Source organism: Cygnus olor, chromosome W, assembly GCF_009769625.2.
Source record: "Cygnus olor isolate bCygOlo1 chromosome W, bCygOlo1.pri.v2, whole genome shotgun sequence".
NCBI lineage: Eukaryota > Metazoa > Chordata > Aves > Anseriformes > Anatidae > Cygnus > Cygnus olor.
This window is the reverse complement of record NC_049199.1, coordinates 2,622,752-2,644,693: the sequence shown is the minus strand read 5'-3', so window position 1 is coordinate 2,644,693 and position 21,942 is coordinate 2,622,752. Positions and strand designations below refer to the sequence as shown.

At 38.1% G+C, this 21,942-nt stretch overlaps 1 protein-coding gene across 13 annotated transcripts; it reads left to right on the top strand.

Moving 5' to 3' along the window:
• The first annotated feature begins 350 nt into the window (after positions 1–350).
• On the top strand, positions 351–18,919 carry LOC121062425 (heterogeneous nuclear ribonucleoprotein K). Of its 13 annotated transcripts, none has more exons than XM_040542428.1 (16): positions 388–405; positions 3,595–3,673; positions 3,783–3,862; positions 4,748–4,845; positions 6,217–6,273; positions 7,686–7,729; positions 8,629–8,701; positions 9,274–9,387; positions 10,816–10,944; positions 11,332–11,639; positions 11,986–12,040; positions 15,042–15,092; positions 16,823–16,844; positions 16,922–17,004; positions 17,453–17,622; positions 18,393–18,919. In XM_040542428.1, exons 3-16 carry the CDS (start codon positions 3,814–3,816, stop codon positions 18,424–18,426), a joined length of 1,287 nt encoding a protein of 428 aa, XP_040398362.1. In that variant the 5' UTR covers positions 388–405; positions 3,595–3,673; positions 3,783–3,813; the 3' UTR covers positions 18,427–18,919. The 13 variants fall into 13 exon arrangements, with proteins under 13 accessions (XP_040398360.1, XP_040398366.1, XP_040398362.1 ...); XM_040542430.1 differs by lacking the exon at positions 388–405 and adding an exon at positions 892–1,046 and having other exon boundaries at positions 18,454–18,919; XM_040542423.1 differs by lacking the exon at positions 388–405 and adding an exon at positions 892–1,046.
• Positions 18,920–21,942: the final 3,023 nt, after the last annotated feature.

Below are 21,942 nucleotides of genomic sequence, written 5' to 3'. Positions count from 1 at the left end.
ACTGTGAAAATTAAGTGTACTATCTTCATCTTTCCCATCCTCAGTACATCAGGGACAGTGTCCTGGTTTTGGCTGGGACAGAATTAATTTTCTTCATAGGGGCTGGTATGTGCCATGTTTTGGATTTAGGAGAAAAATAAGGCTGATAGCACGCTGATGTTTTAGTTGTTGCAGAGCAGTGCTTACACTAAGCCAAGGACTTTTCAGCTTCTCATACTGTCCTGCTAGCAAGGAGGCTGGGAGTGCACAAGAAGTTGGGAGGGGACAGACCCAGGACAGCTGACCCGAACTGGCCAAAGGGATAGTCCACAACATAATGACATCACACGGAACAATAAAAACTGGGAGGGCTGTCCGGGGAAGCGGCCGCTGCTCGGGAATGGGATGGGCATCTGTCAGTGGTTGGTGAGCAATTGCATTGTGTATCACTTGCTTTGTATGTATATATAATTATTATTATTTTACCTTCCTTTTCTGTCCTATTAAACTATCTTTATCTCAACCCACGAGTTCTACTTTTTTCCTCCGATTCTCTTCCCCATCCCACTGTGAGGGGGCGGGGTGAATGAACAACTGTGTGATGCTTAGCTGTTTGCCGGGTTAAACCACAACAGACAGGAAGGATAACTCCCTGGTCCCGAGAGAGGCTAAGCCCATCCCCCTTCACCCTACCCTCAACTGAGCCACTCAATTGAATTATCCAGCGCAGGGGTAGAGGCTAACGAGCAGGCAGTACTAGCAAGGCAACCCAACCTCTCAAGTTACGGGTGGGCGAAAGAGGAGAGAATATATCTGCCCTTTGTGCACAACCCCCAAAAAGCCCGCGCGCCTCGACAGCCAATAGGAGGCGTAGAGCCACGCGCGCCTTTAAATAGTCGCAAGAAGCCAGCCTCCCCCCCCCCCGCCGGCGGTAGGGGACGACCACAAGGTGGAGTTTTCACAGACGCCATTTTTCCCCCCACAACTGAGATCGCTCTTGCTCTTCTTTACCGCTTTCTGTTGTCTCCGCCATTGTTGCTGCTTTTATTGTGGTTCCTGTCAGGCAGGTAATAACAACAATAACAACCTAGGCACGCCGCAGCGGTACGGGCTGAAGTGCGCCCATCTTCTCATGATACCTAGGCCTGTGTCGCTCTGGTCCACACGGAGGGTGGGGCCAAGTGGAGGCCACCATTCACCCTGACAGGCAATTGTCTTACCTAATGGGGCCGCGGAGAGTCCTCACCGATGGGGGTGGAGGGGGGGAAAGGCGACTGGGTTAGTCGTCTGTGCAGTGCTGGTGGATGTGTGTGTGTTAGTGGTGAGGGTTGCTCACCTTTCACGTACGTGATGGGCACAAATATGCGGGACTCGTGTATGTAGCTGATGAAGGTGGGGAGGGGGTGTTGCGCGCGCTAGGGGGAGGGGTGGCTGAGCGGAGTGGGGCTGCGATCGCTCACCTCAACGCTGCTATGTGACGCAACGATGTGGGAGGTCTAAGTCTCTGCCGAGCCTCGGAATTTTTGTCCGTTCCTGTAAGGAGAGCGACAAGACAGTGCTATTTCCTTTTAGCAGGGCAGTGGATTTGGGTAGGCCTGGGGACTGCTGCATGAAAAAGGAGGGAGTCGGGAGTAATGCTTCCTTAGGAAATAAGGAGTGGCTTGGGCTACCTATGGACCCACAGGGATTCACCTGTTCTGAGGGAAGGGCGAGAAGGGTGATCTCTGTCGCTGCAAGCAGCCGCTGCGCTTCAGTGGCCTTGGTGTAGGCACAGCGGCCTAGCAGGCGCGGCTCCCGGAGTGCCTGTACGGTGGAGGCCGGCAGCGCTAGCGGGTGCGCGCTAAGGCCAGTGGAGCGGCTGTCGTCTTCCTACGCCTACCTTGGGTAGCTCTGTGCCTGGGGCAAATTGTTGGGGATTATGGCGGGCAGATGGGAAGAGGGGGGGAGGGCGTTCTCGACTGCGGCCTGTACGGAAGCGACTGTGCGAGATCGATTGGGGGGTGCTCTGCAGCGGGGACGGCTTCCTTCGGCTGTGATCACGGCAGTGGTGGAGCTTCTCTCGTGGTGGAGCTGCTACGCTCTGTCGGCCCCGCTTGGGTTCGGGCCTCTGGGTGCCTCCTTTGTGTATCTCCCTGGGCAGAATGGTAGAAGTCCTGTGACCGCGTGGTGATGGTTTATCGGGTTCTGGCTCCGCCTAGCACCGGGTAGGCGCCATTACAGTGGCCGCCATTTCTGCTTATCCCCGCTCCTGGGGAGGTGGGGTTCGGGCTGCGGGGGTTATGTAACGCCGCCTCTTCCCCCCGCCTGGGAGCAAGCTGGGCTCATGAGCGCTCCATGGCGGCGGGCGGGCTGTGCGAAGGCGAACATTGGCCCGAGCAGACAGTAGAGCAGTTCATGGCGCGGTTCCCTCCCGGACTACAGAAGGGAGGGGGGAGGGTCCGGCAAGGCCGTCTCTCCCGGAGGGAGTCGGGTAGAGACGCACTGGCATCTTCCAGCTCTTTTCTCGTGTCTGTGGGCGATGGTGACGCCTTTCTCCTTTAGTAACCATTTTATCCTCTCGATATCTTAAAAAATAAAAATAAATTTACATTAGTCAATTTAATCCTGCAAACTCGATTTAGACAGCAGAGCACAGTAACTAGTTGAAAGCACGTTACCTTGAACAACATATTATGCTTATTCCCCTGCAGCCCTAAAATTTTTGTGATGGTTGGTGATAGAATAACCAGTGTCTGAAAGGGCTAGCTTATTTGAACCTGGTGAAATCCCCTCCTGGCCATTTGGCAGCATTTGTTTGAGACTTGACTTTTTTTTCTTAAAGAAAGCAACACTTGTCCAGATAGTTAACATTAGGTGCCCGGAAATACTAGCTGGGAAGGTAGCCTCTCAGCCCTGGTTGGTTGTAGAAGAGTATATGTCTGCTGTTAACCTGCATAAACAGGGTAACTGTTACAAGGATGTTTTTAAGTGAAATGTATCGGTTCTTCTTTGTGGATATGTGAGCGTCAACTATTTGTTCAGGCCATGGAAATTGATAACTGAAATCCAGAGGGGGAAAAAATAGCGTTTTTTGTTTGGCTGCACGAATGCCTTTTTAAAGAGAATATGTTGTCAAGTTGTTCTGCATGGGCTTCTGATGTGTCTTACAAGTATTCTCATGTGGATTTAACAAAAATAAATCACAAATGAAGTACCTGTTTCACAAAATCAAAAGAGTTTAGCTACTTTGAGATTCTTGGTGCATGCTTGCAGAGTCTTGTACGTAACTGCAGTGTTTTTTTAAAAAAACCACAAAACAGTATGTATTATAATATACTGACAATAGCAACTGAATACTTATTCACTTTAGATATCTGAAAATTATTATCAGTAAATGTGATTTCTTAAAACTAGCAAATGTCTGGAAACTGAGCAAGTCCAGAATTGTTCAGTCTGAGTTTATAGACTTTAGTATTGTTTCTTTTCTTCGTGATGTGTTTGACCTTGTTATGTTTTCCTTACTCATAAAGAAAAGCTTTGCAGCAAAAAACTCAGGTCAAACCCCTGCTTTTGGCTGTAGTGGGAATCAGAGCTGTAAGTGAACAGAGCCATGGCTGATCTATGCTGTTTTCATAGGCTTTTGAAGCAGTAGGCTGTTGGGTTTTGATCCTGTCCAGAACATTTGCATTTTGCTCTACAAACATATATAAAACCAGTAAGTTCTAAAAGCAGGTATCTTTTTTTTGTTTTTCATTTTAATACAATGTATGGTTTGGTTTGCTTTTTTACAAAATAGATGTACTAGTTTTTTTATTCTACGACAGGTTTTATTTGACCATCTAAGAATAAAAGGTAATGGAGACTGAACAGCAGGAAGAGACCTTTACCAACACAGAGACAAATGGTAATTTTTTAATGGGCTGTTTACTTATTTATTTTGGAGAAAGAGAAACTTTTGAAGTCTCAGTGTTTCCAGTTACTTTGGAATGTTTTAACTGTATCGAATATGTTTGTATCAGTAGTATTTTTGCATTTAATCTTTTAAGTATTCAATATGGCTATACATAGTTTTTGTATCATGAAAGCATAACTTTTCTTTGGGGTTTCTTTAGACATGGCATAAGTAACTAAAAGTTATAGCTAAAGAGTTGAAAACAGCTAAATATTCAGTAATCTTTGGACAGCGTGGTCATGTCAGACATATCTATTACCATATTTTACGTTTTATTTATTATATTGAACAAATGTGTGAATATATAAAAATGTGAAATACCTGAGTATTAGCTTTATGAAAAACTTTTTGGACTTGATTAGTGAAGAAGTTAGGGCATTAGCATTGAGTTGATTCATGCCAACTCTAAAATATTTAAAATACTGCTTTTCTATTGTTATACCAATATTTCAGTATTGGACAAACTGCTTCTAACTTTCTTCCTTTAAGATTTTCACAATTGTAAATTTTAAAAGAAATACTTGGTAGTTGATGCGGTACTGCTTTAAACTTTTTTAAACTTACTGCTTTAAAGTGCTGTAAATTTGTCACTAAGACTGAAATTCTCATTTCAACTGTAGTTCATAGATCTGGAATGGGTCTTCAGTAAATAATTCATATATAGGCTGATGAAGTAAAAACCTGTTTCTTTGAATGTAGATGTTTGAAGTTAGCGTTGGGCTAATAGGAAAAGAATGCTTCATTAGGAATATAGTGTATAAGCTTGATGTACGTACCATGGTATTGTGACTTAGAAAGTTAAATATATGTTTGTGGTGTTCCCGGACCTGTCTATAGGCAAACGTCCTGCAGAAGATATGGAAGAAGAACAGGCCTTCAAAAGATCTCGGAATACAGATGAGATGGTTGAATTACGCATCCTGCTTCAAAGCAAAGTATGTTTTTTCAGTATTGCTATGTTCATGCTTATAGCATTGCTTAAGACAGTGGTGTCACAGTGTATTTTGTGGTGTATGTTTAGTAAGAATGTGTAATTCATTTAATGTAACTTATTTTTCATTTAATGTAACTTATTTTTCATTTAATGTAACTTATTTTTCATTTAATGTAACTTATTTTTCATTTAATGTAACTTATTAGGAAGTGTGCACAAATGATAGCAGAAGGCTATTGCAATGGAATTACATTCAGTACATTTTTTTCAAGGATAAGTGTTTTTTAATCTATGGAACTTCTTTTGAATTAAAAAAAAATATTGAAAAATAGAGCAATAGAAATTATAAGCCATTTTTTCTTATGTTAAAGGGAATACCATTGTTTTGAGGGGAATGACTGTTCATTAGACTTCAGAAAGCAAGCGGTTTAGAGAATGATCAGCTAATGATTGTAAATCAACCAAATGAGGCAAGGCGAGGACTTCATCAGGATTTTAGTAATTCACTCAAACAGACTTAGTAAATCTGTATATATCAATAGGAAAAAAGATGGGAGTAATGCTTCAGGGATTGCAGTTGCTTCATTGGCTAGTATAAATTGTGACACTAAAGTTGCTATTTATGAAACTCCTCTAGTGTTTCCAGTCATTAAAGATGTTTGCGTGGTCTGAAGTAACTCAGTCTCTCATGTTGGCTTGGGGGAATGTTACCTTAACTCTGCATGGCATTTATGATAGCACTCCACGCAACTTGCAAAATATTTGTGTGCTGTTAGCATTGTGTATGAACTGTTTTTTAAAAAAAGGCAAGTTTTGCAACTACCCTTGAATATATGCCAGTTTATTCCTGTTGATGTTGATTTTTAGCAACTGGAGGTTAACAATTGTTTCTATTGGTCTTACGTTCTTCACACCATACTTGTGTGAGCTGTCCGAGTTATGTAAATAATCATGCATTTGGAGTGTGAAAGTGAAATTTGTAAACGCTTTAAAAAAAATTTGAATAAAATAGGAAAATCACTAACTTGCATAAGATGCGTAGAACACCATAAGGTATCTTTTTCAGTCGTACTCTAACTACGAGATGATTTCAATTACAAACTTAAAGATTTAAGCAATTCTGCTTGTGTTAAAACAATATTACTTGCAAAATTTGAATATTTTTCTCTTTCCTAAGTTCAGTCATCAGAGCTGTTCTCATGCATGCACACAAACTGTCAGTATGTTTCAATTTAATTTGAATTTATCAAAAGCAAAACAAGCCCTATCCCACAGGGTAATGCAGGAATAGATGCACTGTTGTTAGTCTTTGGTTCAAAAACATACCCTATGCAGTGCTGGCATAACATAACTTCTGAAAACTACTTTCCAGAATGCTGGAGCAGTGATTGGAAAAGGTGGCAAAAATATTAAGGCACTTCGTACAGACGTGAGTATGTATGAGTTTGAATTAATTTAGCACCAATTCTTTCAGAGCACTACACTGAAAACTTGATTATTTGCATTTTTAGAAATTGAGCTCTAGTTATCGATAGGCTAATTATAAGCTGTTTGAATGTTAGAGGAGATAACAAGCTTTTTGGTTTGTATTGTCATTAAAACCCAGCTTGAGTCATGTGGGAAGAGAGGTTTAATATAAACTTTGCTTTCAGTCAGGTTTCCTCTAAGTTACGCATTTCAAGTGAATTAATCTTAATTTCCAGTTAAAGATGTTAAAACCGTTAACTTTACATTTTCCATATGTGCGAATAAATTGTAAAACTATGGAAAACCATTGCAGGTGGCTGGCTTAACCCAATGATAGAGGAATGCTTTAACTTACTTTGGGGAGGGGGAAAAAGTAATGGTCCATCTGTTCTTATTTTAACAGCTTGGATGTGAAGCACAAAAACATGAATGTTAAAGTTGCATGATTTAAATATGGGAATAAGATAGTAAAGGAACACTTTATGCTGTTTGAAGCATTTTTAAATGGTCATGACTTATTTACCTATTCATATTTTATAGTGGGGTGATTTGTGATTAAATATATGTTTAGTGTTAATGTATTTATAAGACTTGGCAATGTTTCTTGAATTCTGTTTATGCTCCTGTACTTAGCATAAGCTACAATTCCAGCAATTTTTTTCAAGCAAGACTGTGTTCAACATAATATTTGGTAATATATCATTGCAGAATCAGTTTCAACTAAGTTCATGACCTATAGCAACGAGAATTGAGGATTAAGTTGAAGTGGTCAGGCATTATACACACACTCACTAACTTTAGCAGCTGGTGTTCTTATTTCTTTGCTTCAAAGTAAATAATTACATCAAATAAGCCAAGATAGCATTTCAGACCAATCTAAGTTAACTTTCCCCATTTGCCCATGGTTTTAGTAATATGGAGCTCAAGTTTTGTCTACCTTCATGAGCCAGCCTGCTACTGAAACCTTATATGTAAAAAGTAGTTTAGTCAGGTAAGATAGCTCATTAAGATCCATGCTGTTAAGCTGCAGTCAGTGTAGCAATCCGTTATTGTATTAATCTTCAGAACAACTTAAATTTGTTTCATTAATTGAGAATAAGTATAGTTTGTATTAAATTAAAATGTATTGCTTTTCCCCCTTTTCCCTCTCCTTGTTTTTTTGGCCATATATCTCCGTTGCCCATGTACTGGATCGTCTTGCCCCTGCGTTGCCCACCATGACATTGGCCCATCCGCCCCTGAACGCCCATGTGAAAACCCTGGTTGGCTATGCCCAAAAATGTGCTCGTTGCCAAATGGGTACTATACTTGACAACTTCTGATTGAATACCCGTGCCCAATGCCAACGTCCACGAACGCCAATGACCAATGCAGTACAATGCAAGTGTTTCAGTCCCAGACAGCAGTGGCCCTGAGCGGTATGTCCCAACAGTTTATGCCTCACTGCCTGATTAGAAAGAGAGAAATGTATTTTATTACTTGCCTTTTATATAATTAAATAGTATTCCCTTAGAGATGGTGTATTGTTTTCAAGCTTTGTCGTATTTTCCCCATTAAGTCTTTTTGTCACTGAACTTTTATATGAGTTGCCCACCCAAGCAATATACTAATTTTATTTTGATGGAAGCAGCATAGTTTCAAGTGTTGCATAATCACTGCATTATAAATCAAAATACTTCAAGAGTCTCTTGCTCTGTCCTTGTGGCCCACCTTGCTCCCCCCAACATTGTCTGTTTATAATTACTTATGATGAAATGCTAACTCCGGTTCACTTTTCTTCAATTCTCGTTTGTGTTACATTTTTGTTTGTTTTGGTTGTCTTTTATTTGTATTTCTATTCTTGCAGAGCTCATTAGTAATCTAACTTCTAACTGGTCTCACAACCTCACTTCAGATATAACATTGACCACTTGCACATCCACACTTTTTCTACAAGAAGGTGTGCCAGTTTTAACAATGTAATAGTGAGGGTAACCTAAATTAGTGGTGGTGGGGAACATGAGCGTTCACTTCTACTTTTAAGTTCTGCGGGGATTTCTTGCCTGCTTAATCTGAGCCCTGCCAAAAGTTTTCACTTGCTCATTCTCACTTACTCTAAGACATACCTACTCTTAAATTTATTATGCATATATATTGGGCATAAACCAAGATGCTTGTGTTGTAAATTCAGTGAACAGGTTTACTTTAAATGGGAAATATTGTATGTTCTTCTGTGTAGTCAGTCTTATTAGAGTTTTGTATAATTATGAGTATGAAACTTATGTCTACTACTTGTTTTTATACCCTCTCCATATTTTCTAACACTGGCTTCTGACAGCATCTTGAGTATAAGTGCAGATACAGAAACAATTGGAGAAATCTTGAAGAAGATTATCCCTACTTTAGAAGAGGTATGTCTCTTAGATTTGTTTCTTCTTCATAGGTGTAAGTTTAGATTTTAAAACAATATGATTCTAGATAATTGTGCTAGTTTTTATTAAATTAAAATTTAAAAAGCCTTTTTTTTGAGAGGAGACCTATAGCTCTCAAGCTACGTTGGCTTTTTTTGTAGAGGACAGTCTCTTACAAAATTAATATTTAGAACAGCCTCCTCCCCTTCAAAACACCCGTCTCCTGATTTGTTTAGCCCCTAGTTTCAAGTAGTTGTATTGTAATTTCCATCCTGCCTTGGCTTTGTAAGTAAGTGTGTTGTGTTGTTTGATAGATATCTTAAAATTTTATAAAAGTGTAATAAAAAACATAAAGTGATGTCAAATAAGTTTTCCTCATCCACTTTCCTTATTCCGCTTAGAATCACACCTATGTTGAGGCAATCATAGCAAATACAACATCACAGTTGAGCAACAAATTAAGTCATATGGTATTTGTAGGAGAAAACTTAACCAAAAAAAAAATATATATTTTTGTTATTTTCCCCCATGACTAATATTTTATTCTTTCCTTGTATGTGTCTTTCTTACAGTATCAACACTACAAAGGTAGTGACTTTGACTGTGAATTAAGACTTCTAATTCACCAAAGTCTGGCAGGAGGAATCATTGGTGTCAAGGGTGCTAAAATCAAAGAACTCAGAGAGGTACTGTTATCTATTCTTTTCAGATTCTGTTTTTATTCTAAAAACAAAATAGTGTTTTATGCTCATAAACAGAGAAAGTATCTTTTGTGCAGTAATTCATTCAAACACATTCAATACATGACTTCTGTGTTCCAAGATCAATCTGGGTAACTTCTGGAAATTTCTTGCAAACCATCAGAAATGAAGTAGCTGTTGGTGATAGAGCATAGGACTTCTTATCAAGCTTTTAGGCATGTTAGCAGTAGAGTAACCTTTATTTATAAAGAATATTTTAAAGTAAAAATAGCATTCATCACTCCTTTCTGGAATGAACTGTTGGATAGACTATATTTATTGGTGGTGTTGGACATGAAAAATGACTTATTGTAGATGCATCTCCACAAAAAAAGTTATAATGTTTGAGTATTACTATAAAAGGACAGTATGAGGTATGGTTTAAGTTCTACTTCCTTGAAGACTGCTGTTTCCTTTGTGAAGGACCATACCTTGTGAAGGAATGGGGTTTTGTTCTAAAAAGCTAGTGGTCCCTATGAACCTAGAGAATTGCTTTCTGTCCTTTCCTGGCATTGTGTCAAAGGCAATTCCAGGTCAGTTCAAGAGTAAGCTGCTATCTGTTTGTGTGGATTGAGGACAGCAAGATAACTAGACATAATCCTGGCAACAACGCTGTCTGGTGTCCAAAGCATGTTTTTGTTTTGATGGTTATTATAACCTGTAAGCTTACAATAGATATATGGTCCTTTTGCTAATATTCAATTAAATGACTGTGTGGATGAGCTATAATTGAAAGATTTAAACTGCTTTCCTCTTCACTAGAATTTCATACAAAATGTCATTGCAGGTCTTAAAAAAAAATATATATCATAGAATGGCTTGGGTTGGAAGGGACCTTAAAGATCATGTAACTCCAACCCCCCTGCCACAGAGAGGGATGCCATCCACTAGATCAGGCTGGCCGAGGCCCCATCAAGCCTGGTCTTGAACACTTCCAGGAATGGGGCATCTACTACTTCTCTGGGCAACCTGTTCCAGTGCCTCACTACCCTTACAGTGAAAAATTTCCTCCTAATGTCTCTTTTAGTTTAAGACCATTCCCCCTTGTCTCCTATCATTATCTACCCGAGTAAAGAGTCCTTCTCAATCTTTTTTATAAGATCCCTTTAAGTATTGAAAGGCTGCAATGAGGTCTCCCTGAAGCCGCCTCTTCTCCAGGCTGAACATCTCCAGCTGTCAACCCAAAGATTAATATTCTAAGATTAAATTTGTTGTAAGAACTTGGAAGCAAGCAAGCACTTAATTACTGGAAGTTTAATATTCTGGTTTGAGTCTTTCTTTAAAACTGTTTTAGTGTCTTACCCATTTTTTCAATAGGTTCATAAAATTGTTCAAAATGTTTCCATTTGAAGATTTTTTTCTTCTCTTCAACAGAATACTCAGACCACCATTAAGCTCTTCCAAGAGTGTTGTCCTCATTCCACTGATAGAGTGGTGCTTATTGGTGGAAAACCTGATAGGGTTGTGGAATGTATCAAGATTATCTTGGATCTTATTTCTGAGGTGATGTTTTATTTTATTCTTACATTGGTATTCATGAAAGTTAGGATGGAGAACTGTATCTTCCCATTTATTTTGAGTTCAGTACCTTTTCTCCATTAGTAAAGAAAGTGTTGGACTGTTAGCACAGTTGGAAATTATTCCTGTTTTTTAGACTTGGGGTGTATCTTACGGGAGAAAGAAGCAATTTTGATACCAATGGACTATTTGTCATGATTTGCATATTATTAAAAGAAATTTTAAATTGGGGAGGAAGGGAGACAAATGTATGTGCTACCTATCACTAACAGCAATTTCTCTGTCTTTCTCTTCAGCATTGTGCAATCAACAATACATTCAGAATGTATAAATGTAACAGTCAGTGCTAACTGGTGTGTGTGTTTGTCTTAGTCTCCAATTAAAGGACGGGCCCAGCCTTATGATCCCAATTTCTATGATGAAACATATGACTACGGTGGCTTCACAATGATGTTTGATGATAGAAGGGGGCGTCCAGTTGGCTTTCCAATGCGTGGAAGAGGAGGCTTTGATCGAATGCCTCCTGGTCGTGGTGGACGACCTATGCCTCCATCAAGAAGAGACTATGATGATATGAGCCCTCGCAGAGGACCTCCACCACCTCCACCAGGTCGTGGTGGCCGAGGTGGCAGCAGAGCTCGTAATCTTCCTCTTCCTCCTCCACCACCTCCTCGTGGCGGGTGAGTTGTATAAATACATTCTAAAAAACTCAGGTTGAGTACAATTTGTTGAATTATTTTAATGTTTCCAGGAATTGTTTCACACTTCCATGTTGGTAATGACTATGTAGGATTTAGTATATTGCACCAGAATTGTTTTTATTTATTAAGTATTTGGATTGAATTATTTTCCTAATAGAGCAGTCTATCAGGACTGTAGTTGGTATTTCTATAACTTTAGTTTGTCATTTGGAACTTGGCTAAAGCAGTGAAACTGAGTTGTGTGCAAATAATGAAAATGAAAATTTGAGAATGTTATAACTCATGTTATAAACTAGTTTGTGTGCCTCTGCTTTTCTCATTTTAGAGATCTTATGTCTTATGACAGAAGGGGTAGACCTGGAGACCGTTATGATGGAATGGTAGGAGTTTAAAGTTAATATTGTTCTGTGAAGTGTAAATAGTTAACACTATCTGAAGAAACTGTTCTTGAATCCATAAATGTAAGTGTGGAGCTGTGAGAAACAATCTGTAGCCAATAACACAGGCTCAGGTGAGGATCTCAGTGAAGTAACATTTTTATTTGCGATTGCAATGGTGGGTGTCCTGCAAGCATGAGCACGCAGCGGAAGTGTATTGTAGCCCGATATCCCCTATTACCCAATGCTTGATTCCTCCCATTTCCTCATTGGCTGAGTACTATAGGTACGCAACCTACCTGACACTTGTTACTATGTCCTGTATATACTGCTCTATTTGACAAACCTTTAATTTTTTTCTTTTTGAACTGGAGGGGCCTGTGATTTCATAGCTTCTTGTTTTTGCTGATTCTGTAACTGCTTGTCTCACTTACCTTAGCTATTCTTTCTTTTTTTGGGGACAGTGGGATCTTCTACTCTCCCCTTATCTGCTTAACATACTCCCTCCCCACTGTTATGCCTGTGCAATCACTTTTGAATATGCAAGGTTAGTGGAATTTTCCCCTGCAAAAACAACTTTGATTCTTACAGGGCATGCATACTTCTGAAACTGTTATTAACTAAATGCTTTGTCTATACAAATGGTCCCTCCAGAATAAGTTTTGGGGTGTAAGGGGTATCTTGCGTGATCTGCTGAGTGCTTGTTTGTTTATTTTTCATGTTTTTTTTGTTTGCTTTGTTTTGTTTTCCTAACTATTGTTAACAGTGGTATAGAAAGTCAGTAGAGCACAGTCCCTGCAGGTTTTATTACACTAACCTTTTAGATTTTTTTATTGGGATGTCAGAAATAGGAATTGTAGGCTGTAATTCAGAACAGGAAATGTCAGAAAAATGTTCTTAATGTTTGTATGAATCAGACTTTTGTTAACAGATTTTAACACGTCTGTTGGGAAATAGAAATAATATTTATAAAGGGCTCTAGTTGGTCTGGCAGATGATTGCTTTTTCAAATCACTTTGTCGACCTGCCGATTTCTATATCGGGGGAAAAAGAAGTCTACTGTAATTTCAAATGCTTGGGAGCCAGGACTACTGCTAAGTTGAATTTTAAATCAAATTGGATATGTTTGGCACCTTCTTAAGATAAGTTTCTTAATTTTTTGTTTTCCTTCATTTAAATGAATGGAAGAGAGCCCATTTCATGTCTCCTCTCCACTCCTATCTAAAGGTGCTTTTTAAGCATTGCCTCCTTCTGGGAGGAAGAGGCAGTTACTTCCAGTAATACAAACTGGAAGTATGTATTACAAGAACGTCAAAATTGGAGCACCAGAAGCCTATCAAAAATATTTGTCAGTACTTAGAATAGTTCAGTTGGAAGGGACCATCAGAGATCATCTAGTCCAACTGACTGACCTCTTCAGGGCTAGTGAAAAGTTAAAAGCATGTTATTGAATGCATTGTCCAAATGTCTCTTGAACACTGATAAGAATGGGGCATCAACCACTTCTCTAGTGTTTGACCACCCTCAAATAAGGTGGGTAAGCATATATAAAGTCATTTAATCCCCCCCAGTCACTTCCTAACTTTTCTTAAATTATTTTCTAATTCCTAAAGTATTTTTAAATTGGAGTTAATTGAGAAGTAAATCAGAATGTATTTCTTTAAAAGTGATCTATATGTTCAGACATCTAATCTGGTTTTGCTCACTCAAATGATTCCTACTTCTTGATTTTTATTTTTTTAAAATGTTTTAGATATGTATGTATTACATACATATGTTTGTGTAAGCGTTTCAGTAAAGGTACATATGCTTACAAAAAAAAATGGAGGTACGTCATGTTTAAGAGATTTGACATTAAGGAACATATGGAAAAATTGGTGAAGAGGTTGACAATCCTCATTTATCCATATAAATGCCAAAAGAAACTAATGGCATTTCACTTTTTTTCTGGGCCAATCCTTTAAAAGTGAGGGAAAGTTAGAGTAATTTGCCATTGGTTAAGATTTACATCTAAATGACAATGCATATGCAAAAGTAAATAAATTCTTGTTAATGCTATGTTCTTTGTCTTCTCCAGCCAGTGTTTCATTTGGTTTCTATTTAATTCCTATTGGTTAAAAGTAATAGCTAGCACAAATGAGTCTGTAGAGAAGAAAATTGTGTAACATAGCAATACATGTATGTGTGTGTGTGTATATATATGTTGTGTGTATACATGTGTATGTTATGTGTGTATATATACAATTATACATGTTATGTGTAATTGTTATGTATATGACATACTGCACCTAATACTTGTACAAATGTTTATATTTTAATCTGCTGTTCATTTAAACTAAATTCTATACATTTTCATAATTTTGCTAATTTCTATTTTTTTCAGCATTTGTTGTAAAATTCTCACATAAATGCTATATATCACCGATATTGGCAATTACATTTCTTTAAGTTAAGTAGCAGTAGATTGTTAGTTTAGTTAGTGGCTATATGAGATACATGGAAATGAATTAAAAATATTAGAAGCCATGTCCTTCCTACTTGACCTGCTATTGACATAGTTATATCAATGACAGTTAATTGTTTTAGTTTTATTAAATGCTTTTTGAAATGCATGAGATAAATAGAAGGTTTTGGTATTTGAGAGTAACATCTTGTAGTATATAGTACAGCTATAACACTCAAGTGTTTTTAAAGCAAACAAAAAATGTTCAAAGTAGTTTTACTCTCCCCTTAGGTGTCTGACATTTTGTAAGAGCAAAATCTGTTTACACCACAAAAACAGGGAAGAAACAAGTGTGACCAGTTACAGTTCCCTTTTAGCGAAAGAAAAACTGAGTGAGTCTTGTAACTGGTCTGTATCATGTATTTTTGAATCTTTGTAGTAAAGTGGTTCATAAAAATGTTTCTCTATCAGTATGTATGTATTTGCTTGCAAAGTTACTCATAAGCCTCTATGACATGGACTTAATTTGGAATAATTTATTCTTTTCCTTCTGTCTGGAAGATGATGCAGTGTCATGTGGATGCCTGTGAGGACATGCAGCCACCAGAGCTGGTGAGTGCATTTGTGCTTTTGACTGGTTTAATAGTTGATTTTTTGAGAAAACCAATTAAATAAAGTGGTTAAGTGATAACTGCAATTTCTTGAGCGTGAATGTAGTCAGTGGCAGCTTGCCCATATTGAAAATCTCTAAAGCTGTCTTTCTAACAGGTTATTGGCAGTTTGTTCTTAACAATTTGTTCTGTACAGTCAGTGTTCCACAATAGAAGTGTGTAGCAGCACAGCCAAAAGAGCTTTTCTATTGTGTTGCTGCTTTGTACCCTATTTTAGTGTTTTAAATTCTAGCTTTCGCTGTAACTCCTGCTTTTCAACACCCTGTAGATGCATGTATTTAGGGATATGTTTTGTGTTAACTTTGTTTTGTGTTTTTTTTCCTGTTTCAAACAAGGAATAGTTCTTTGTTTATAGTTGTGGATAAACTATTAGGCATTATCTATCCATACGTTTTAAAATATTACATTTAATTTGTTTATCAAACAACTTCTTGCTCTCAGGGGTTTTGGAAAGGAGAGTTCAAAAGGGGGGTCAGTAAGTGTTTATTCTGTCTAGAAGATGGTGGTGCTGTCAAATACTAAATGTTAGTTCCTAGCTTACATAAACACTGCAGATGGAATTGCTCATCTGTCAAATTCATTTGCTGTTCTGTAGTCTGGAGAGGAAAGGAGAGGCAGAAAGGATTATTCATTAAAACAACTTAACCCAAAGAACGGGGTTCCCTGTGCAAAATATCAGCAGAAATAGGGGTGGTGGGGAGAGGAAATATGCAGCTCTGATCAGCCTCAGAAACGTGTCCTTCATTCTTTTCTTTGTTTTTTTTCTATTTTGCATTCCCCTACAAGCTCTTTTATGCTTTATTATGATTCGTATTGCTAAGCAACATGATTAGACAACATAAGTTGCTTAGAAACAGTTGTTCAGATGAACAGTTTTTTTCTGAATGCTTACATTTTGATGTAGCTCCAAAAAGGTAGTAAGTAAATAACTTTGTTTGGGTGTTGTCTTTTTTTTCTGAAGTTGTAATGCAAGAACTCTTTCTAAACAAGTAATTCACACAAGTTTCCTACATTTCTGTAGTTCAGTGATATAAGTTGAATTCTAGAGAAGCATGCATATCTGTACTCTGCTTTTACAGGAAGATATTAAAATAGAGGTTTGTGCATTTAGAAAGCATTTGGTCAAATAAGCATTTGATATCAAGTACCAGTCTAGAAATCCTCAAAAATAAAAGCAGTCAGGAGTGCTGCATTGCAATGATTTGGATTTGGTATATAGTAGTTTTAGCAGAACAGAAGTAGTTAGTGTCATGACTGTCCTTTCTAATAACCAAAAGATTGTAGCATAGTCTGAATGGAGGGACCAATTATAAAGCTATTCTAGAGTTGACTTGGTTTTTCTTCAAGATGTAGATGGAATAGGAGGGTTGACAGTTATCAGGTAAACTTGTCACAAATGGAGACTTTCATTTCTCCTGAGCTCCTTAGCTGACAGGGTAAGCTTAAGATGTTCTCATGAGATATCCTTCTCTCTTCTCCCTACCCCCCTTTTGTTTCTGGTCTGCCCTCTTCCCCAGTTTGTCTTCAGTGATATTTAGATTAAAGATGTAGGTTAGGATTTTTGCATAAAATAGGCTCAAAGTTAACAGTATAAAACTTAAGATGAAAGCATGTTAATGAAGTATGGTTATTTGCTATTTAAGGGTTTGCTTTCTCTCTTTTTTTTAACAGTTTGAGGGTGGCTCTGGATATGGTAAGTTTTTATAGATAACTTTAACATGCACTTCATTATTTGGTCAGTAAAAGGCTTGATGCATTTGTTTAAATTAGACTACTCTTATGCAGGGGGCCGTGGTTCATATGGAGATCTTGGCGGACCCATCATCACAACACAAGTAACAATTCCCAAAGATGTGAGTGAAGTTGACTTGTTTTCCACTTGTGTGTTTTTTTAAGTCACAGCCTTTTCTGAGACTAAGTAAGTCAGAAGTATTTGGGATCCTTGATGAGTACTTGTTAATATAAAGTAACTGTTCCTAAATCACCAAAAGCCTATTCTTAAGGATGTTTGTTTTATCTTCACTTCAGAGATGCACTGAACTATTTTGACTTATGGATAGCCAGTAATAGAGACAGTCTACATAACTTGCTTTTGCAAACAGATATCTGGTTCTTCCAACTTTCTCACCTGTGTTTATATAATAAATGTTGCAGAGGATGTCTTCAGGCTGTAAAAAAAAAAAAAAAAAGTAAGCTTCTATTGCAACTCTTAAAACTAAATTGATGGAAGCTACTCAAATAATAGTACTGTGTTTTTGCAGAGAAATTTAGACAAAGAAATGAATGCTTTTTGTCTCCTAGTTGGCAGGATCTATTATTGGAAAGGGAGGCCAGAGAATCAAACAAATACGTCATGAGTCAGGAGCTTCAATCAAAATTGATGAACCACTAGAAGGCTCAGAAGATCGAATAATAACTATTACGGGAACACAGGACCAGATACAAAATGCACAGTATTTACTGCAAAACAGGCAAGTTGAAGCTTAATGCTGTCCTTACTGTCAATTTTATGATGACTTACTTCCTACTGCTCTAAAGCTCTTCTTCTGTGCTATAGTTTTTGGAAGGGCAGGATTTAAATAACTAAACTTTTTTCTAGTGGTAGTTTTGCCTTTCTTTTCTGTTCTTCTAACTAAAATGAAGAAGACTCCCTCAAAACTAATATTGATGGAGAATTCCTTAACCAAGCACTCCTTTAATTTCTCTGGTGGAAATTGCTGCAAAAAAAAAAAGCCTACTTGTAATAAATTGTATACAACCTGTAGAAAACACAGAAGGCTTCAGTGGACATTGGTCTAGTTCTGTGTGGAAGACTAGTGATTTTGTTGTTTTTAGATAACTGAACTGACAACAAATCACAGTCTACCATATGGCACAGACTATGCCTCTACAGGACAAGTTGAAATTAATTGGTGCTGTTATGCAGCATTTCACACCTTACTAGCATTACTTTGTCTTTGGCAAATATTAACAGCTTCAGATTTAATTTGCTTAATTTTGCTTTATTAACATGTTGGTTATCATAGCATTTATTAATGTTCAACTTGAATGTTTGGCTTTAGATTAGTATTTAAATGTTTAATCATAGATCTATAATTATTAGTCATTAATCTTATTAAATTGTTTACTTCAAAATGCATTACAAGTTTGTAGTTTAATCTTTAAGAATATCATTGTGAATATCGATGCAAGATGTATGGTCCATCATTCTAATACATGCTTTTTTCTTTTTCTTTTATAGTGTGAAGCAGTATGCAGATGTTGAAGGATTCTAATGCAAGATTATTTTTTCTTTTTTATAGTGTGAAGCAGTATTCTGGAAAGTTTTTCTAAGACTATTGAAGAACTGAAGGAGTCCTGCACCTTTTTAAATTTTTTTTTAAATACCTGCTTCTGTTTAAAAAGCCAACATTCCTCTGCTTCATAGGTGTTCTGCATTTGAGGTGTAATGGAATCTGCTGTTCACCAAATATGTTTTAGTTCCTTGCAAATATTTGGGGGGAGGGAAAGGGCACATGAGATTAACTTTGAAATTTTGAAACAGCAGCAGAGTGGATTTTTTGTTCATTGTTGGTGGTAAAATGTAAAGCTCTTTTCTGTAACTGTTGTGAATGCCCTGCTTTATGTAGACTTTTTTGTTGTTTTGGTTGTTTTCGAAGGGGGGAGAAGACTGGTAGTCAACATGTCCCTGGCATCCTTTTGAGAGCAGCGTGCAGAATGTAATGCTCTTTTGTAAGAAATGTTTTTTAAATAAATTTAGTGAACCTATTCTTGGTGGACATTTATTATGTACATAATGTAATACCTAAAATGGATGCACTCTTCCAACCACCCCCCAGAGAATGCATAAATGATAGTTGCTTTTAAGCTTTTTCTTCTGTTTCTTTCATATAGATAGAGTTGCATGTTTTGTTTCATTCAAATTAAAGAAACTGAAAACAGTGGTTCATTTTTATTATTTGGGAGAAAAGTGCAAAAATATTCATGCAGGCATTGTGTAAAATCTGCCTTTGAGTGTTTAGCCCTGTGTACAGTACATATTTTAAAATGTTGGTGACAGTATAAGTTTGTGATTCCACTGAGTTAAGTGGGTTAAATACATCTGGTTCTAGACAGTTTTCTTAATGCAAATAAGTGTTAGAAATGGTGGTCGGTGTACCATTAATGAATGAATCATAGTTGTTTTCAGAACTTTCATCTGTGTGAGGTGTAGAAACTCTTACGAATTGGCAGTATCTAACTTTTTCATTGTTTACAGAACTTGTTTGGTTTCCCTGTTGTATGTTGAATTCCATAGGAAGTACTTGTGAGGAATTAAAAAAAAAAAAAAAAAACACCTCTGGGTATTTCATGTAATATCTTGACATTTTTATTTATAGCTTACAAGTTTTGGTTTCACTTCCTAAATAAAAACTTTTAAAAATGCAAAAGAACTTGGTAAATATGAATGCGATGCATCCAGTCTGAGTGGATTCTTTCCCTTGGAGAAGGGGGTATGTGGTTCTAGAACTTACTGCTTTTTGAACTACGTGGGGTAATTGCTGTGATAACAAGGAGCTACACTTCAATGGGAAAGAGCAAGGAGGTAAGAGGTGACCTTAGCAGAGCTCTAATCAATCATAGAAAAACTCACCCCTTTTGTCTAGGGGAATGAGTGTGACAGTTTTTCCAGTAAGTGTGTGTAGAATTGACATTTCCATTGGAAAGGATGAACATAAGTTATATGGAGAAATCAACCTAAGAAAAAGGTATCAGGCAATGTAAATGAATTGAGGTGCAGGATTTTTTCTATGTACTTTCAAATTGTTTATGTGCAGGTTGTGTTGGTGTGTTTTTTTTATTTTAAATAGATTGGGGGGAGGGAAGCTGCATGAGTGTCAACATATTCTGGTTTTTCTTTTTAATGATCGGCATCTTCTGAGAAGCTAGCCTAGTCTAATGAAGTTGAGCGCTGCTCTAGCTTCAGTAGGTATTTTTAAGGTTTCATTTGAACCAACCATGTATGATTTGAGATGAGCCTAAGGCTTTCTTGCTGTAAAAGGACCTGTAAGTTTTGGGTTCTTTTTTACAGCTGGAGCTTGTTGGTGGGTTTTATTTCTCTGCTTCTTTCCTTCCCACCTGTTTCCCTTGCTAACCTGATGATGAAAACTAACCTGATGGTAAAAAGCTGTCTTTCTCCTGAGGAGTACTGTGCCAGAGTTCTGCTAGGGGAGGAGTGTGAGGGAGTACTCATAGTACTTACACTTGTACTTCAAAAATAGTTTAGTAATACAGATTGTTTAGAAAAAATAAAGCAACCATTTATAGAGGCCTTTTTTAAAGGCTGACTTCTGCATAGAAACTGCTGGCTTTAAGGTGTAGCACTCATGGCATGGGTTCTGCAGCAGCTTTCACTGCTAGGTGTTTCTGTATATTATGTCTGAAATTAAGATATCTGGAAATCATGATTTTTTTTGACTGCTTGGTGCATGATATGGGTGTCATGTTAAAGGGGACTTAAAGTTCAGCATTTGCCTGTTTCAGAGCCCTGCTAAGGGCTTTCACTGAGACAGTCTCACAAAGTTGAAAGTATTTAATAAGGTGACAGATGTAACAGATTAGGAATTGCCATTAATGAATACACTTACTGCAATAACACAAATATATGATAATAGTGCTAGCAAAAAGCTATCCAGAGTATTCTTCACCAAAGGGCGAGGGTGCAGGACTTACGAAGACGGTGTCCCTGTCTTGGTGGAGGAGAAAAGGCACAGCCTCTTCTAGGTTTCCAATCTCCCCTCCCCCGCTCTTTTTTGCTTGCTCTAACTTCACTAGATCTTTTTTTTTCTTCTGCTCTAAGTTTACACTAACTACTTGCACTTGAATATCCTAACCTTACCTGTTGTTCCCTCCCTGGGGTGACATTTAGCATGATAAAAAGTTGTGTACTATAGCCATATATGTTTAGCATGTACTTCACTCAGGGGTGTGAAATTAAATATTAATTTTACACACAATGAAGCAAAAGGTTACACTTAGGCACTTTAGCCTTCAAGATTATGTTCTGCCACCAAAACAGGGTTGACAAGGGAAGACCAACCGATGTCATCTACCTGGACTTCTGTAAGACCTTGGACACAGTCCCACATGACATCCAGATCTCCACATGGAAGAGAAATGGATTTGATGGGTGGAGCATTCATTGGGTAAGGAATTGGCTTGAAGGTCACACCCCAGAGGGGTGGTCAGTGGTTGGTTCTATGTCCAGATGGAGGCTGGTGATGAGTGGTGTATCTCAGGGGTCTCTCCTGATGAGACTGGTACTGTTTAATATCTTCATCAATGACATAGGGGGATTGAGTGCAGCCTCAGTGAACTTGCAGGTGACGTGAAGCTGAGTGGTGTGGTTGATACAATAGAAGGAAGGGATGCTATCCTTAGGGACCTGGACTAGCTTGGGAAGTGGGCCCACATGAACCTAATGAGGTCCCTTCCAACTCAAACCATTCTATGATTGTAATAATTGATAAATATGCTTCCCACAGAGGTGAGGAACGGAATGTATTGGGTTTACATGGGAAGGGCTTGGTAGCAGGGGGGCTGTAGCCTGTGGAGAGGAGCCCATGCAGAAGCAGGTGACCTGGCAGAATCTGCTGCCTGTGGGGAACCCATGTTGGAGCAGTTTGCTCCTGACAGATGGACCCATATTGGAGCAGTTCTTGAAGAGCTGCTGCCTGTGGGAAGGCTGTGCAGGTTCAATTCAGGAAGGATGACATCCTATAGGAGGGACCCCATGTTGGAGCAGGGTCAGA

What these genes read in the sequence shown, in the direction of transcription:
- LOC121062425 (XM_040542426.1), top strand. Translation starts at nt 3,814, where the DNA reads ATGGAGACTGAACAGCAGGAAGAGACCTTTACCAACACAGAGACAAAT. An exon ending in AAGTAACAATTCCCAAAGAT is followed by an intron (nt 17,005 to 17,452) that starts GTGAGTGAAGTT and finishes TTTGTCTCCTAG; the next exon opens with TTGGCAGGATCTATTATTGG. An exon ending in CAGTATTTACTGCAAAACAG is followed by an intron (nt 17,623 to 18,392) that starts GCAAGTTGAAGC and finishes TTTCTTTTATAG; the next exon opens with TGTGAAGCAGTATGCAGATG.